We start from the raw sequence: 19,830 nt of genomic DNA, 5'->3' as shown, positions 1-19,830 counted from the left end.
AGATGATCCTCACATACCCTTAAACCAGGGGATAATCATTCATGATGGTGGATGTCAGCTAGGGCAGTGTTTTTTCTGTTTGTTTTTGCCAATACTGACATCCTAGCTGCTGTCCCTGAGCTTCTGTTTTGCTCAAAGCCAGCGTTCTACCACTTGAACCACCACTTCTGGCTTTTCTGTGGTTACTTGAAGACTTTGGATTTTCCTGCCTGGCCTGGTTTCAAACCTTGACAGATCTCAGCCTCCAGAGCAGCTAGGTGGCGAGCCAAGTGCCCTGTGGCATCAGTGTTTAGAGTGTTTTCTATATCTGGTCTCCTCAACAAAGGTCAGAAGGGCTTTGCTGTGCATTGTCGCCTACCTTTTCTTTCATTTTCTCAATTTTCTTTACAGAGCTTCGCCGCTGATGTCTCTCTTCGAGTCGGATATGGAAGACAGGATCACCAGATCTTCCGATTTGCTTTTCCTCTTGCTTCTCAGCCTCCTTCAGTTTGCTCTCAGCACTCATGCTCTCAGCATGGTACATGTGGTACGTTTTCATCACCTGAGGATGAGGGATGCACACCATTAAAAGATGTCTGCCCATGACTTAACAGAGTGAATGAGGATCACTGAATGACAGAAGTGTCAAACACATCACCTTCCAACTGTCAGGTAAAGCCAGATCGTTAGTAAAATAGATGAATTATGGCCTACTGCTTCTACCTAAACCAAACAGCTAAGCAAATTCACCTGCCAGGGAGCAGCACTTTGGGGATAGGTTTTGATGGAAAAAATGACTTACAGAGTCTGATGTACATTTTTCAATGTACTTGAAAAGTTCTCTTCAGCTTAAAAGTATTTCTCTGAAATCTCCACTGCATTATTAATTGGCAGGATAAACTATTTATTCACGGATGTGTTTTAGCCAACCAAAACTTTAAGTAAAACTCAAGTCTTTACTAAGGGAAATTTATTGCTCAAAATCCACTAGTCAAAATATCAAAAGTTTTAGTTTAAAAATATATTATTGACGACAAAGTAATACTTAAATTTCAGTATAGAAAACATGGCATACAAAAAAGGAAAAAAATAAAAAGGACAAGATAACTAAATTTTGCATATAAACTCCCAGTCATTTTCTTATGAAAAAGCACACACATACTCACATACAAGCTCAATTACATACTTCATTTAAGATTATCATATACAATCTTTCCCTGTAAATGTATGGGATCATTATGTATGCAGAATTTCAATATCATTTTTCACATAATACACTCCTATTTCACTAAATATTCTTCTAAAATGTAATTTTAAGGAATGTATGACATTTCTTTATATGACTATGCCAATTAATTAATTCTTTGTTGTTGAGCATTTTAAGATCATTTCAACCTTATTCTTTAAAGAGTTGCTGGAAAACTTTCATGTATATTCTATTCTCTTGAAACAGTACATTTAATTTGCATTTTGGCAAAATTTAGGAATATTTACATAAAACATACAATTTTTATATCTCTTTCATAAATATGGAAACTATAAATACTCAATTTTTTTGGTAATTATTGTTACAAAAGTACTAAGCCACACAATTATGTCATCTTTTCTAGGATAAATTTTAGAAGTAGAATCATAGAGTTAGAAAATAGGCAGGGGCTGGAATGTGACTTAGTGGTAAAGTGCTTGCCTAGCATGCATGAAACCCTGGGTTCACTTCTTCAGTACCACATACACAGAAAAAGCCAGAAGTGGTGCTGTGGCTCAAGTGGTAGAGTACTAGCCTTGAGCAAAAGAAGCTCAGTGACAGTGCCCAGGTCCTGAGTTCAAGCCCCAAGACTGGCAAAAAAGAAAGAAAAGGCAAATATGTTGACAATTTTATACTCTGCTAAATTATAAAACAAAGCAACTAAACTGATTTGTAACATTATATCTCAATTTGCACAACATAGAGGTCTAGTAAATATTTTCTCACACAATAAGTAAAGGTATTCATAACTTATTCTTAAGGAGTTGAGATTCATGTAGCATTTAAATATTATATACTAGAACTCATATGAGTTTTAAAAGAGATTGAGACCTGGAAGGCCCACGGGGATGAATGTGTTTAACCATGTAAGATGGCTGGTCTGTTCACTGCAACCTCATTTTTTGGTGTTACTGGGTTTTGAACTCAGGGACCTGATTTTCCACTGATTATTTTTAGGATAAGGTATCACTTCCCAACCTGCTGTGAACCTGAACTCCATCTGCCTATGTTTAGGCTTTCCTTTTTCCTCTGGAATAACAAACACATGCTATCAAATCCAGTGTTGCTTCCGTGGAGATGGGAGTCACAGGAACTATTTGGCCCAGGATGGTTTGGAACTGTAATCCTTCCAATCTCAGTCTCTCACTATACCAGCTAAGGATTTGAAAAGTGTCTTGTGCATTTTTTTTAACCCTGGCTAGCCTCAAACTGTTCTCCTCCCAATCCCAGCCTCCCAAGAAGCTAGGGAGGTAAGGTGTGAACCAATGCTGTTTGGCTAGCAACACTCATTTTTAAGGTGACTGGAAAATATAGTGTTTCAAAAGTATATGGGGGCGGGAATCATGCAGAAGAGGGATGAAGAGAGATAAGGAAGAGTGCAGTTATGAAATTCAATACATATTCTACAAAATTAAGAAAACTGAGGAAAGAGATGGGGTTGGGAAGGAAGAGTGACGAACGGGCTGACATTGCTCAAGAATAATTGAATCTCTATATTGCCTTGTTGAATGGCAACTCCTCTGTACAACTACTTAACAATAAAAATAAAATTTAAGAAAGCATGGTATGAAGATCCTTGTTTTCATAAAATCTGATGGCCTTCCTGAAAAAAAAAATGCAAAGAGCAAGAACAAAGTAAGAGCTAAACTGAGGCAGCCTTTTCTGAGCTACATGCCTTTGGAAAGCCATCTGTTTTTGGTAATGATTGAACCTGGGGGATGTTGCGTTGTCCATTCCAGTTGAAAAGAGAAATAAAACAGCATTAGGAAGCAGCTGGCAGCTGCGGAATGAAAAGGGAGTCACCCTGCAGCTGGGCAAACAGCAAGGTCAGTGAATCCTGTGCACACCTTGCATTTTTAGGCTCTACTCTGTTTATAGTCCCTGCCTGAAGCAAACCCACATACCATTTAGGTACCGGTGCCAGCTGTATCTTAAAGTGACTAGTGAAAAAAACCAAACCCTCACATATACGTGTCCCGCCCGACTCCCAGAACTTCTTGGCTGTCTGTTTTCTTACAAATAACTCCAATCTTACATGGACCGAAGGCACCCAGGTAGCCTTGGGTATCTGAGAAATAACTTTTCATACAGCACAAAAAACAGACCAACCAGTCCTCCTGACTCTTATATGGTGTAGATACTAAGGGCTGATAGGAGCAGTCCATCTGCATAAACTAGGCCCTCCTATGGGAGGAAGCATACTGAGCTGAATATAATGAGTCTCGCACAGGAGGAAGTATGCTGAGGTATTTCTTCCTAATTAGTCTAGCTTGGAAGGAAATTATTTGAGTCCTATCCTAACATTAAGCCTGAAAGAGGTATAAATATCTTTCCATAATGGGGTTTAGTAAAACAGCCGAGGATTCTCTGCCTGATTCACTGAGAACAGATTTCCAGAGAATAGATTTCTTCATTCACGTTTCCAATTTGTCTTAGGATTGCCATGATTGGCTAAGAGGTTAACAGTTGTGATGAATGAATTTGAAAAGTTGGAAAGAAAAACTGTTAAAAGCGTTTGGAGAATTCTAATTGCAGATAACGAATGCAAGTACGCACGGCATTTAAGAAAAAAACATAAGCTGTTGACAGAAATCAAATGGGCTTTGTATTTAAAATAAAATGACAATTCTTTTTTCTCAGAATAGAGAGAAAAAGCTTTTCTTTTTTTAAAGGTACATTTTGAATATACACTTCAAGGAAATAACAGCTCCTCCTTTAGTTAATGCAAACACAAGTCTTTGCATAGCAAATGGCATGATGGGCTATTTACCTGGAGTTTAGATTCCTAGTTTTCTATTTTAATTCTTTTCTATTACGACTTCACACACAATTCTCCATTCAACACACATGATTTATTTATCTTTCCTCACCTGCACAAAAAATATAGTCACAACATTGATTTCATTGTGAGACTGGAGGATCATCTATAATAATCTTTGCATCAAAGCCATCGGTTTTATGTTTTTCCTTAATGAAAGGCCCATATTGTATATATTTCAAATTAAAACAATCAAAATATTTATAGTAACTCTTAATACTTAAGTGTTAAGAAGTCATTATGAATCTGAAAACAAGGTATACGCTAGAGAAGATGAATGGATTAAGGCTATAGCTACTTGTTTTTGACTTCTAACTCAGAAGTTAGAAGACACTAATGTAGGGATGGTTATCTAACATCTCTGCTAACCCTACACAGGTCTTGTGAATGACAAATTGTGTGTCTGTCCATAATTGTTTCACTGGAGTGTTTTACTCTATATGCGTATATCTATCTACGCAATATATGTCACCAATACAGGTAGGTATACATATCTGCATTTTTATTAATTTAGCAATCATTATATAATACTTACAATGTGATAGACATTGTTCTATAAGTACCATAGGAATAACCTGTCTAATTTTTTTTCAGTATCAGAGATTGAACTCAGGGCCCTGAACTTGGTCCCTGGTCTTTATCTGTTCTTCAGGTTCATTTATCTCTCCTAAAAATACTTTATCCCCCTCTATAATCCACTCTCCCCAACAAGCCCCCAGCCTCCTTTCCCCTACCAAGAGCTATTTGGTCCCACGTGGAATTGTCCTATGTGGTGTGATTCTTGTCCACTTGCATAGTAATAAATATGCATGCACCCTCTCCTGTTAATTGAATTCAATTATTGAACTTCAGGAAGATAGAAAGTTTGTGGGGGATTTTTTGCCTCTACATAATTTAACCTTTCTGTAACTCAGTTTCCCCATTGTGCAATCAAAATCACAATACTGCTCAGTGTTCAGGGCAGTTGGTAGGAATCTAAAGAGCACAGAAGAAAGAGGTTGACCTCGATTAACTGCACACAGTAACTATGGATATGTGAAGGAAATATAAAAAATAATTCATTTTATTATTAGGTAATGAGTTTTCTCTAATTGGAAGGATGATCATTTCTGATGCGGTAGAGGGAAAGAATTAGCAATACTTCTTCTGTTTATGCAGATGTTAGGAATTTTAATGATTTCACTTTTCAGAATGGCAGGGAGGGTCAGATGTACTAAGAATAGGATGTCTTAACAGTTTATCAAGGTACATGGTGGCTACATTAAAGTGAATTCAACATGACAGGTGGAATTTATCATCATATGATAGCTACAATCCCAACAAATGCTTTGAACTAAAGGTATTGTCTGGGACTCTGGAGCCTGCAGGCTAGGGACTGCCAACCAAGCAAATGACAAGGCTGTTGTGTGTGAGGAGGGGCAGGCGGGGAGGGCACAGAATAAAGAAAACAAAGGGAAAAGTAGACAGCACATGGGCAAAGGGAGAAAATAAAAGCTAATAGGATCGTGAAAATAATGACATTCTGTCCAGTGTAGTGTTAAGGATTTTCTCTCAGGGCTAATTATATGGAGTAGCATTTTTTAGCAGGAAGTGCTTTCGTTTATGAAACAACAGATTTGTGTTTGGTGCTGGCTAGGCTGGAAACGAGCTGTGTAACCTCAGCCTTTCTCTGACCCGCTGTGGGGCATTGTGTAGAAGAGAGGATGTGACAAAATAGGTTTCCCTTCCTGCTGGACCAAAAATTCAATAGATCATCTATTCAAATGACACACTTCAGATCTTTTGGAGAGTATGCAATGAAAGGATAGAAACTACAGAACTCATGGGTACAGAAATTTCTTTCCAAGAGAATTTTCATACATCCTTTTAACAGAGAGAGAGAGAGAGAGAAAGAGAGAGAGAGAGAGAGAGAGAGAGAATATTTAATAAAGCTCAGGGGAAATAGAGCAGGACTGATATTGCTATCACTGTCCAGTTCCATGAGAAAAGATACATTGCATAGTTCTAGCCTTGGAAAACATTAAAAAAAATCAAAGTTTGGTTCCCACTGAATGCTTATTGCTTATTATTAAGGACAATCCTTAATAGAACCAGAGTAATTCAAGGGCTCTCTGCATATGAAAACAGCATTTACACTGTTTGTGTTTTCTGTGAGAGGTGGACTGCTTTCTTCCCCATCTTCAGGATCTTGTGTTCTCGTCTTGGATATCTGAGAAGTGAGCTCTGCTGGACATAGCTAGTCCACGTGATCTCTTAGGCTTTTCTCAACTCTAAAATCCTATTGCTATGAGGTTCAGCTTTTCAGATAATAATCTGAATGATAGCAACTAAAGGGGTTGATTCTTCTCCATGTCCGGGTAATTGGCAGATACATTTTTACCGAAAAGAAAAATACCATGGAAGTGGAGGTGTGGCTGAAGGGGCAGAGTGCCAGCCTTAGGCAAAAAAAAAAAAAAAAAAAAAAAAGCCAACCTATATAGTCTGAGGTCCCGAGTTCGAGCCCCAGTACAGGTGACAAAAACAAGCAAGCAAACAAACAAACAAAAAAAACCAAAGCCTCAGAAAACCAACAAACTATACTAATAATCTCCTCGTGCTTCTGTGGACTTGAGAAAGCCAGCACTATAGCAGACGATGCTAGGCATATAAGATGCCTCTGGAATTCTCCAGAGGTTTTCATCTACTCTGCCTCAGAGAGAATATCCAGAAATGAACTCTGCCTCTTGTCGTCTGTCTGGCGCACTGCTATATTGATGAACTTGATTCAGGGTTATCTATCATTGCAGGAACTTTAATTAGCTCCCCGACTGATTATTGATCAACCATCAAGGGCTCATTAGGGAGGAAAACCCAGAAGTCCTTGGCAGGTACGAGGCTGACACACAGATAAGGAACATGCTTCTATTTTCAACGGCTGCGTTGAAGCTAAGGTAGGACGACATTAGTATTTTCAAAATGGTAAACTGAATAATATTTCTAAGCATTTATAATACAAATTACAATTTAGCTTCATAAGATTTTGCATCATTCATAAAAATAAATGATACACAACTCATATAAAGACAATAAATTATTTTATAGCTCATGAAAAAGAAAATGTTTCTATTTGTAAGGGAGTAAGCTGTATTTACTGAACAGTGTGAGCTCGCTCAATTTCCAGCAGTTATTAGAGGCAGTTTCTAATTTTAGGTTTGAGTCATGGACATGACTGCTGGTTTCTTTTAATCACTAAGAAACTTCTGACAAACATTCACACTCAGCAAGAATATCCCCAGTTCTCTGTTCGACACATAGGTCTCCTTCTTTGTCTTCATGAATATTACTAGAAATCCAATTACATTTTATTCTTTTCTGACTGTGCTAGTTCATTAGATCATAAGACAATTTTTCATCACCATAATCAACAATTTCATATTAAGACACATACGAACCTACTTTTCATTATCAGACAATTTTAACATGGAGTATCATCTTACCCAATAAGTTCCTTTGTTTGCCAAAGATTATCATGCTTTCTTATCTTTCAGTATTTCATTGTTTGGAAATAGAGAAGTGAGGGCAGTATTTGAAGAAAGCTGAGCTCAAAGCCAGCACTGGGGGCTCACACCTTAATCTTAGCTACTCAGGAGTCTGAGATCTTAAGATCCTGGTTCAAAGCCAGCTGAGGGAGACTAACTGGAGAAATTTTTATTTCTAATTAGCCAGGAAAAAGATGGAAGTGGAGGTGTGGCTCAAGTGATAGAGTGACATTCATGAGCATACGAACACACACACACACACACACACACACACACACACACACACACACACACACACACACACACACACACACACACACACACACACACACACAAGGCTGAACTCAGTACCCTACTTTTGTTTTTGCTTTTTTTAAATCACTGCCTGGCTAACATTTTAACAACAGCAGAGTCCTTGGAGTTCTCTACCCAAGCAATGTAGTTTCCCAGACTCCTATTTGGAAATACCCTTCCTGCCAGCCTATATCATGAAACTCAGGCTTCTGCTTCTTTAGGAAGCCTCTAGAATGGAGGCCTCTATCTGACCCAGCATCTAGCACTGTAGGTGGGAATAGCTCACCAATTTGGCTCACTGATGACAGAACTGAGTGCTGTTCTTGGATGACATTGTCTCCTTTTCAGACCCCCTCCCATCAGCCACTTGGTATGTATGACCTGGGTGCAAGAGAGTTAATTCTATAACCAGAATACTTTTAGAATTTGCCATTTAACTGACTTAGACACAGTGCACAAATTCAGAGATTTAGGCTGAATGCCAAGTAACTTCATACCATAAACTCAGGACCTTCCAAGTCGAGACCCCCTCACATACTTGCCAAAGAGCCACCCTCCAGAAAAGATCACTGTCTTAAAAAGAGAGCTCATTCTATTTCTGAACAACGCTAATAATTAAACTCAGAATTCAGGCTGCCTGAGTTTAAATCCTACTCTTGCCTTTTACCATGCTCCTTAGTTTGTTCACATATAAATTAGGAATAAGAATAGTAGCTATAAGGTTCTGGTGAAGAGATAATGAATTCATACATAACAGGCTCTTGCAATGTAACTGGTGCATAATGAATTCTTAATGAATTCGATTACAATGAACAACACAGCGTACCCTTCCTATGATATTTGCTATGGTCCATGATGTCTCCCACATTTATACTGTGGCATCTTAACTCTAAGGTGATGGGATCAGGGGAACACAATCAGGTAATTAGGTCAGAGGGAAGAAAGCTCTCATAAATGAAAGTAGTGCCAATACAAAATAGGTCTAGACAGACTGCTTTCTTCATCTCAGACTTCTTAGTCTTTAGAATGATGTGAAATAAATTTCTGTTGCATAAAATCTACCTAGTATATAGTGTTTTGTTATAACAGCCCAAGCAGATGAAGGCAGTAGTTTTTAAGCCTACAAGAGTCCTAGCCCAAGAAAGGCTTATTTGTATATTTCTATATATGTGAAAGGGCTGGGGAGTGAAGTGGGAGTCTTTGTTTTATGGATCAAAGAAATGGGCTACAAAGAGACTTAACGCTTGCCCAACAAGTCAATAACGTCAGGCACCAGGAAGGTTATCTAGAAAGTTCTTCATAGTTCTTTCCTATGAAGTCTTCAGAGGCATTGAAATATAAATTAAATCTACTGAAAAAAATAGCCACAAGTTTGTGCATGGAATACATATTAACTCAGGTCACAGTGAAGCAATAGCTTTGGGTTGCAAAGGAGAAGTTATGAGCAGTTGGCACCGTTGAAGAGGAAAGCTCATACATAATGAAAGAGCATCAAGGTACTAGAATTTCAAAGTCACCTGTGACTTTAAATATTTAGTTCTTTTCAGGAAAGTGTTTCACACATCTTCAATGTTGCGTGTGTACCAGGCCTCTAAGTTACAAAGTGCAGTATATAAAATATTTAAGGAGAGGACACAAGACATCTGGAACCTAAAAAGTCATAAAAGATGCTTAGAATTACAGCTTCAACTGAAATAGAAACTCAGGTGCAGAAACCTGTTCTTTCTATGAACAATAGTTTGGAATTTCACACATACCTCCTGTCCCTCAAATTAAATACTCCTCACTCCATTAAAAAAGAATAAAAAGAAGAAAGTGAGAGGCTTTGTTAATCTGTGCAAAAGAGCCTTTTGAATTTTCTAACAGCTTTTGAGTGTGTAGATTTTCTTTGTTGTTGCCTGTGTGTGTGTGCGCGCGCGCGCACGTGCGCACGTGTGTGTTTAAATTATCTCATTTTAGTAATGGTCTGGGAAATCATTCAACTTCTGCTTTCTCCTTGTATAATAGCTCTAGAAGGAAATTCTATGAATGTATCTTGTGCTTTTCCTAACTCTAGGACTTGGTTCATGCTGCTTCTTTCGCTTGGATGGCTTTCCCCGCTCCCACCTGTCCTATTATTGTAAGCCTGACTATGCTTGTAAATCCATTCTCAGACCTTTTCCTCTGCAATTTTTCCTCAGTCCTCAATGTGTTGCTCATTGTTGAATCTCCAAGCTTATCTGTCTGAGCCTGTTGGTACACGATGATTGTTAGTCAGGGTCTGCAGGGGATTTGTTCCAAGATCCCTCAACAATATCACAATCTGTGTGGGGATGCTCAAGCCCTTTATAAAAAATGGCATAAGCTATGCCATCTGCCTGCATTTCTTCAATCATGTATACATAACTTAAAATACCTAATGATATGTAAATAAATGGGTGGTATTCTGTATTGTGCAGGGAATAATGACAAATTGTGTATACATTCCATAGAGAGCTTGAATTCGGGGCCTGTTGATCTCAGCTTTTTCTCTCATTGCTAATGTTCTAACATTATGTACCATGTGTCCAGTCTGGCTTTTTGCTGGTTGATTAGAGAAAACTTGTCTACTGGAGCCTCATATTTCAGCCTTCTGAGTACCCAGGATTATACAAGTGAGCTACTGGCACCAGGCTTAACTTTGATTTTTTTTTTCTTCTGGTACTGGGGCTTGAATGCAGGGCCTCACACTCTTGGTTAGCTTTTCCCACTCACAGTGGCACTCTACCACTTGAGCCATGCCTCCAGTTCCAGGACCTTATTTAAAAAAAAATAGTTTCCATCCACAGTAGTTTAATCCACAGATGGAAAGCCCTTTGGCAGGGGGGGGGAACTGTAATGGTCTATTTTTGTTATAATCTCCAGTTAAAAAGTGAGCAAAGTATGTGGCTAACACCCTTACCCTAGTCTGGACTTCCCTGCTGTGTGGTCTTGGGCAAGGTATTTCTCTGTGCCTCCACTGTCTCATAGGGCTGTTGCGGCAATCTAAAGAGCTAATGCGAAGTACAGTATCATATTTTGTACAAAGATGAGCTGTTATGCTATCTTGCCCTCTGCTACACTAAAACCCCTGAGAAGGCCTGGTCACACCTGAGGCTTCTGGCATGCAGCATACACACACACCTCAGGAACCTACTTGCTATTATGAATGCAAGTAAAGTATGAGTTTCTTTATATATATATATACATATATATGTATATATATTATTGTTATTGTAGAGGTGATATACAGAGGGGTTACAGTAATGTAAGTCAGGTAATGAGTACATTTCTTTTTAAACCATGTCTCTTCTTCCCCTGTTCTGTTTTGTTTCCCTCCCATCCCCATCCACAAGTTGTATAGTTCATTTTCCACATAGTATCTAGTGAGTATCGTTGCTGCATTTGCTCACCTTTTGTTTCATTTTTCCTGTGCCCCTTAACCTCCTGAAGACAAATAAACTAACAAAGAAGACAAAAGGAAAAGACAACAAAAACAGCAACAACAAAAATCTCTAAACAAAAGTGTGAGTTTTAATTCCAACCTGGCTGAATTAGCTCTAGGGCTTTAATGAAGTGCTTTACACTTCTGGGTTTTGGGATAGTCTTCCAAAAAGAGGAGGCTTTCCTGCCTTCTGCCTCCTTCCTTCATGGGTTTAGAACTCAGAGTGTCATACTAAGCAAGTGCTCTACCACTTGAGTCACACACTCAGCCCTACTTCAGTCATTTCTTTCTTTCTTTCTTTCTTTCTTTCTTTCTTTCTTTCTTTCTTTCTTTCTTTCTTTCTTTCTTCTTCTTCTTCTTCTTCTTCTTCTTCTTCTTCTTCTTCTTCTTCTTCTTCTTCTTCTTCTTCTTCTTCTTCTTCTTCCTCTTCCTCTTCCTCTTCTTCTTCTTCTTCTTCTTCTTCTTTTGGTCGTGGGGCCTGGGCACTAGCCCTCAGCTCTTCAGCTCAAGGCTAGTACTCTACCACTTGAGCCACAGTGCCACTTCCAGCTTTTTCTGCTTATGTGGTGCTGAGGAATCGAATCCAGGGCCTCATGCATGCAAGGCAAGCATTGAGCCACCTTCCTAGCCCAAGTTTGGTCATTTCTAAATGCCCATTTCTTGCTAAAATTCTATCAGGCTATGATAGTACTAAGTTCATGTAATCTTGTGAGTTAAAAATTAGACAGGAAGAGGTAAGTTGAACTGGCTCACCTATAATTCAACTGATTTACATCTTTATTTATTTCACATGATCTCTTGCATCCCTAATAGTTAGCATTTCTGGCTTATAACTTGTTTTGGAAAAAGCACCACATGTAATTAACACTAAATTTATGTCCTGCAGCTGAGTGCTGGTGGCTCACACCTGTAATCCTAGGTACTCAGGAGACTGAGATCTGAGGATCATGGTCCAAAGCCAGCCTGGGCAGGAAGGTCTGTGAGACTCTTATTTCCAATAAACTACTCAGAAAAAGCTGGAAGTGGTGCTGTGACTCAGTGGTAGGGCAGTAGCTTTAAGTACAGGGAGGCTCAGGGATAGAGCCTTGGCCCTGAATTCAAGCCCCAGGATGAGAAAAAAAATGTTATGCATATTATATATATACATATATAGGCTTGCTAAATAATAATAAATAGAAATATGCATCTTTGTTGTGTATGTGTGTGCACATGTGCACAACACACACATACATACACACGCATGCACATGTGTGCATGCTGGTCTTAGGCTTGAACTCAGGGCTTGAGCACTGTCCCTGAGCATTTTTTTCTCAAGCCTAGCTCTGGAGCCACAGCTCCACTTTGGCTATTTGTTGGTGGTTAATTGGAGATAAAAGTCTCACCGAGTTTCCTGCCCTGGCTGGCTTTGAACCTCAATCTTTAGATCTTAACTTCCTAAGGAAGTAGGATTACAGGCATGAGCCACTGGTGCCTGGATAAAACTAAACATCTTAATCACCCAATAAAAGCCATTCATATTAAAGCATCCAAACCATTTTAAAGTCATAATGATATATTTCAGAATGTAGTAGTTTAGGTAAAATACTGTTGGACTAATAATCTTAATAAGAAACCTTTTTAGATATATTTTCTTTTCTTTTTTCTTTTTGGATTATAGTGAAGTATACAAATGCTTTCTCTCATTTATTTAGTTTTTATTTTTGCTGGTTTGGAGACTTGAATTCAAGGCCTGGATGCTATCTCTGAGCTTCTTTTGCCCAAGTGCTCTACCACTTGAACCACAGCACCACTTCTAGCTTTTTTGAGTAGTTTATTGGAGATAAGAGCCTCACAGACTTTCCTGCCTGTGCTGGCTTCAAACCACGAGCCTCAGATCTCAGCCTCCTGAGTAGCTAAGATTACAGGTGTGAGCCACTGGCACCCGGCTCTTTCTCATTTTTAAGTGAGGGCCAGAGAGGAATTCCTACTGCTTATTTGCAAGACAGCCATGTTTGTGGTTTAAAAGCACCAGATGTAGCTGATTCTCAAATCTTATTGAGAAAACTTGAACTCTAAGCAGGAGCTCAAGAACAATTAATATGGTAAATAATGCTGCAATAAATATAGTCGTGCTGGTATATGCCCCTCAGTAGATGAATGCATCAAGAAAATGTGGTATATATACATAATGGAATTCTATGCCTCCATCAGAAAGAATGACATTGCCCCATTTTTAGGAAATGGAAAGACTTGGAAAAAAATATATTAAGTGAAGTAAGCCAGGCCCAAAGAAACATAGGTCCCATGGTTTCCTTTATTTGCAATAACTAGTATATGTCTGAGACAAGCAGAAAAGGTCAGATCAGTTGATGAACTGATGATCAGTTGGCGAAATGAACCCCAAGATAAGGACTCAAGTGGTTTTTCTTTCTTGCTATTGTTTCTACCAAATATACATAAGGTGATTTTTTGGTTGCTTTGTATGTCCCTCCCCCATGGTATAACCCCTGTTTTCACTGTATTTGATGTCGGTATAATTTGGGGAGGGGAAGGGAAAAAACAAATTGTTTAAATAGGGATACAGGTGGACCCATTGCAACAATGAGATGTACAAGACTTTATGTGGAAAAACAAACTTTAGTGGGGGATGGGCAGGGATGGTAAAGGGAAACAAAAGAGAAGGCAACAATGCTTGACAAGAAATGTACTCAAAGCTTTACAATGTCGGTGTGTGTGGGGGGAGGGGGGTATGATTGGGTGGGGGGGAGGGGGGAGGCTGGGAAGGGAGGTGAAGGGTAAACAAAGGAGGAGGCTGCAATGCTTGGTAAGAAATGTATGCATTATCCTGCCAATGTAATTGTAACCCCTCTGTACAGTATGTTCTCAAATAAAATAAAATAAAATTAAAAAAAAAAAAAAAGAAATGTACTCATGCTGGGAAGGTGGCTCAGTGGTAGAGTGCTTGCCTTGCATGCATGAGGCCCTGGGTTCGATTCCTCAGCAGCAAATAAGCAGAAAAAAAAAGCTGGAAGTGGTGCTGTGGCTCAAGTGGTAGAGAGCTAGCCTTGAGCTGAAGAGCTGAGGGACAGCGCCCAGGCCCACGACCAGACCCACAAAAGAAATGTACTCATTACCTTGCTCATGTAATTGTAACGCCTCTGTATGGTATTTTCACAATAAAAAAATTAATAAAAAAGGAACAATTAATATTGATTAGGAGAATGTCCTACACAATATCTGCACATAAATTTCTTATCAAGCAATGACCATCAAGTCTTCCAAAAGTGGTAATCTTATACATCCCAATCATCTGGGGAGGGGAAATGAAGCATTCTTCACCTAGTTCTCCAAATCTAGGATTAGAAAGTGTGTATCAAAGCTGAATTCTGAGGTTATGGGCAAGGAGTCATGTGGCCCATCCAGTGTCTAGCAGTCAAAGCCAGAAAGGGTATATGTAATAAGTTTGGTGTCTTCAATCTCTAAATAGACTGAATGAAAACAAGACGAAACCATCACCACCACCACCACCACCAAAACAACAACAAAACCAAATTTCCCATGTAGCATGATATGTTCTGCCAGTGAGGTTTTCAATGTAGGAGAGATTTCATATGTTCTTTTCTTCCTATCTCCTGTTTAGTGTTTTTTCTGAGACTCTGGCCTTTTTGTCATCCATCGGTCAAAGCAGTGAATTTTCCATTTCACTACAGATATAGGTATTTCAAATACTCAAAATGCCCTCAAGCTAAAATACATACTTATCCCCTCCCAAAAAAATTTAAAGGTGTTTTTTTTTTAACAGGTCTTTGAGGCTTACTCAGAGAAAAATCTGTTAGAAGGTGGTAGGTTATCTTGGGCTTTTTAAGAGTGACTCTTCAACCTTGCCTGGGGCATGCTTCCTCTAAGAGGAGAGTTAGCCCTTCCAGTGTGGGAGATCCCTGAGCTCTAAGAGGAAGGCTGTCCTCAGCAGTGAGACACTGGTTTTGCAAGGAAGGGCTTGAAATAACAAGCAGCAGCCCATTCCTTCAAAAACAACAACAACAAAAAAACTTATAAACCAAAGAGCTTCCAAGATATAGAAGACCACTTGTCCTTACTGGCAACTGTATTTCCCAAGTTGCTGGGCCTTGGAGTTTAAACTGGGAAGAGCTTCTACTGGCCATTTACCTTGGTTAGGCAAATTGGAATTTATCTTAGAAGGAAGAAAACAAAGCTAAATAGAACAAGATAATGTTGTTGTGCTGCTGCAGCTTATTTGGCTGTTTGGTTGGTTGATTTAGATTTTTGAGAGAACCTCACTTCAAAGCTCAGCCTGGACTCAGACGGATTATAGAGGAGCAATGCCAGGCCCACCTTAGATCTAAACTGTAGTCACTGTGCATATACACAACTGGCAGAGCCAACACATATCACATTAAAGATACCTGAGTCTGCATTTTTGAGAAGCATCCAAAATGGACATATCCTAATATATTTTTAAAATTATCTTTAAGCAGTTGTACAAAGGAGTTTCAGTTCAACATGTCAATTTATGAGTACAACACATCTTGCTCAATGTCACTTCTTATATGGTTTTTCCTCATCTCTCCAACATATTCTAATATTAAAGCTGAACATATAAAGCTCTTTGACTTTGCCCCTTTCACAATTCATATAGTAGTCGGGAAACTTCCAGACTTTTCCAAGAGAAAAGCACTTTGCCTCTGAATTTCATCAAATCTTTGGGTCAGGGTCTGCCTTTCCCCACTTCTACCTCCCTAGTACATCCTTCCCTAAGGAACTGAGCAGTGAGGAGTTGATGGGCTTTGGGAACAGAACTGGGTTTAGATTTTAGATGAGTATTGACCCCACTGTGCGATCTTGAGCTAATTACTAAGTTTAATTCCTGTTTGTGAAACTGGAATTAGGACTACCTGCCTCATAGGACTGCTGTGGGAATGAAGAGGCTAATGAGCCTGCCTGACAGTATGGCTGGGATAAATACAGATGAATTCAGTTCTTTTCCTTGTGATTGCCTGGAACTGGAGGATGTACTATCTGTGAAGGGTAGCCATCGCTGTGTGAGGCTGAGGCCATGGTGTGGTAATAAATGACACATAATGAACAATCGATTTCTTGTGTATTTATCATAGTGCTTAGCAGTAGTTTACCAGGACAGTAGACTTTGTTTCATAAAATGTGGTAAAGACAACTAAACGAAGTGAAGTATTAGCAGAGGGCAAGTAATTGCGAAAATATAATATAACCTTTTGAGATTTTGATATTGAGACAATCTGAACACTTTGGTGACTGGTTTTATGACGAGCCCTTACCGGGCTGACTGAAGGCAAATTTTGTGTTGAACACTGTCTCATTCCCTAACTTTTTGTGCCATCTTTTCTCTCTGTTTCTGCCTTTCCCTTTCCTACCTCCCCAGCACAGCTCTATTAACATTTACTACTGGTGCTGTTTTCTTTCTTTAATTGGCATATATAAATAGTACAAAGGGGGGCTGGGAAGGTGGCTCAGTGGTAGAGTGCTTGCCTTACATGCATGAGGCCCTGGGTTCGAATCCTCAGCACCACATAAGCAGAAAAAGCCGGAACTGGTGCTGTGTCTCAAGTGGTAGAGTACTAGCCTTGAGCTGAAGAGAAGGAGAGCACCCAGGCCCAGAGTTCAGGCCCCATGACTGATCAAAAAAAAAAAAAAAAGTACAAAGGGGTAGGGTTTCATTGTAATATGCTCACATATGCATATATGTGATCAAATTCACTCCCTCTTCTACTGTTTCTTACCCCCCCCCCATTTTAAGACAGTTGCTAGTAGGTTTCATTATTAGATTTTCACACACACACACACACACACACACACACATACACAAACACAGAGTACTGTTGTATTTATCCCCATTCATCACTCTCTTTTCCCCTCATCCCTTTACCATCCTCCCCCTTTGATTCTGTTTTCCCAGTCAAGTTGCCATCCTTGTCCTTTGTGTACAAATATTTATTGAAGGAAAAAAGCATACACAGATTAAGAATCCCTAACCCTCAAATCCAAAACCTGAAATTCACAACTTTTTAAAGGTTGACATGAGGCTCATTGACTCTTCCTCTTCGTAGATGCCTTATCAGATGCTATGATGGCTAATTTCATGCATCAACTTGATTGGGTCATAAGGTGCACAATTATTTGGGTAAACATTCTAAGTGTGTGTGTGTGGATGAGATTAACATGAGAATCAGTAGATCCAGGAAAGCAGATTGCTGTCCTCAGTAAAGTCAAGCATTATACTTGGTGGCCTGCATTGAACTGAAAGGCTGGGCAAGAAAGTCCATTCTCTCTGTATTACAGTTTTTTAGTCAAGACATAGATGATTCAGATATGGACTTGAACTGCAACTTATACCATAGCCTTTCCTGGTTCTCAGGCCTTAGGACTGAGGTTAAAATGATATCCTAGCCTGTCCTTGATATCCTGGGTCTCTAGTTTACTCACTGCAGATCTTGGGACTTTTATCCTCCATAACAGTGATGGATAATTCCTTATAATGTACACCCCCCCACACACAATTACTTTTGTTTTTCTGGAAAACCCAGACTAATAAATATACTCAGAGAGATAAATAGTTTCTCAGGGACCCAGGACTAGTAAATACTGGAGTTGGGATCTGAATATAAGTCTGATGACTGCCAATTCAATCCTTTTATTTCATTATGACACAACACTCTCCTGGTTTCAAAAATTCTATTCCCAAGTTTGCTAATTCTACCCTTTAGTTCTCCTTCCAATGTTCATACTTGCCTCCAAGAAAGTGAATAGCATATTAGACTCAGTAAGTCTGTGGATCTTGGATTACCCTTTTACTTTTTAGCCCAAAGAGTTCCATCTTTTAAACGTATAAATGAACATTTTAAGGTACAGGTTGTGCTGGATGCTGGTGGCTCATGCCTGTAATCATAGCTCCTCAGGAAGCTGAGATCTGAGGATCATGGTCCAAAGCCAGCATGGGCAGAAAAGTCCTTGTGAGACTCTTATCTCCAGTCAACCACTCAAAACCCATAAGTGGAGCTGTGGCCTTGAGCACAAAGAGGCTCTGAGTTCAAGCCCCAGGACTGGCAACAACAACAACAAACAGATTGCTGCCATTGAACCATGTGCTCAACTTTTCACTTACATTTTTGTTAGAGTAATATTACTGCCATCGATTCTAAAAGAATACAAATGAGCAGGTAATCAACTGTTTAACATCTCTGTGTTTTGTTGGAAGCTTTAACATTTAGAGACCTCATTTAGAAAAGTTTCACCAAACCATAGCAATAGAGATAGCGATAGAGACAGTAATGCAAACAGGCACTGAAGTCAGCTCTAACCTGAAGTCCCACTTGACTTACTGGATAACCTGGGCCAAGCCCTGATGAGCCCCACAGGTTCCTTATCTGCAGAATCTGCATCATGAGTGTCACTACCTTTCAATGGCACTCTATGAGGTAATGTAAGTAATGTGCTGGGCAGAATAATGAGTGCATACATAATAAGCATATAACTGGTAGTGACTCTGACAGGCATGGCTAGTTCCAGATGATAACCCCCTTTTCTTTCACATTGGCAGAATTTTCATTTAAAAAGGGAGGGGGGCTAGAAATGAACTGGCTAGCTAAAAGACTACAATTCCCAGAACTCTTTGCAGCTGGATGGGACCCTTCTAAATCCTGATCAATAAGATACATGTGAAAGGCAATGTAAGACTTGCATTATGTCTCCTTAATAGACGAGGGACTTTCTTTTCTTCCCTTCCTCCATTCTGTTTCCAAGAAGCAGAGGTAATGGTTGGACTCTAGCAAATACAGTATCTGGTATTACAACAGCAGATACTGCACCCTGGATTAGGAGAAGCCCCATGGCTTTATGTAACTTCTGCATCAACTCCAGGCTGCCAATCTTTGGACATCTCTCATGAGTAGGGGGATATAAACTTCTTTCTTGATGGTGCTATTATTGTGAGTGCTTCTGTTACTTGAGGCCAAATTAATCTTAACAGTTTTTGTTGCTCCTGGTGGTAGTCAAAATGTCCAACTGAAGTTTTGAACCCATTTTGAGGGTTCATTTTTGCAAATAAATGGCAAAATAGGACATAAATACAGAAAAGGAGCTGCAGGTCTTCAAAGCTATTCATCCTGTCTAGGTTAGTCTTGATTGTCATCTTGATTGGATTGAGAAGTGCCTGGTAGATTAAGAAGGCACAGGGGCTGGGAAGGTGGCTCAGTGGTAGAGCGCTTTGCCTTGCATGTCTGAGGCCCTGGGTTCAATTCCTTAGCACCACATAAGAAAAAAGCTGGAAGTGGCACTGTGGCTCAAGTGGTAGAGCGCTAGCCTTGAGCTGAAGAGCTGAGGGACAGTGCCCAGGCCCAGAGTTCAGCCCCACGACTGGACCCAAAAAAAAGAAAAAAAAAAAAAAAGAAGGCACACCTCTGGGTATATCCATGAAGGGAACTACAGAGACGATCCACAAAGAGTGGAAGACCCACCCTGAATGGGCTACCAGAATCCCAGAGGCTAGAGGCCCAGCTGGAAA

The 19,830-nt window shown here is 39.5% G+C and overlaps 1 protein-coding gene across 3 annotated transcripts in view; it reads right to left on the bottom strand.

Annotated features, from left to right (window-relative positions):
* The window catches only part of Srgap1 (SLIT-ROBO Rho GTPase activating protein 1), a 239,096-nt gene that overhangs the window by 77,909 nt on the left and 141,357 nt on the right, over positions 1-19,830 (bottom strand). For all 3 annotated transcript variants that reach the window (XM_069987909.1, XM_069987912.1, XM_069987919.1), the window contains exon 5: positions 359-541. In XM_069987909.1, coding sequence (XP_069844010.1) covers positions 359-541 — 183 coding nt within the window. The remainder of the gene's footprint in view (positions 1-358; positions 542-19,830) is intronic.

Source organism: Dipodomys merriami, unplaced genomic scaffold (assembly GCF_024711535.1).
Source record: "Dipodomys merriami isolate MVZ:Mamm:240054 unplaced genomic scaffold, mDipMer1.0.p SCAF_10, whole genome shotgun sequence".
In the NCBI taxonomy this organism is placed as follows: Eukaryota; Metazoa; Chordata; class Mammalia; order Rodentia; family Heteromyidae; genus Dipodomys; species Dipodomys merriami.
The sequence above is the reverse complement of the archived record's forward strand: the minus strand, read 5'-3'. Positions and strand labels throughout refer to the sequence as shown.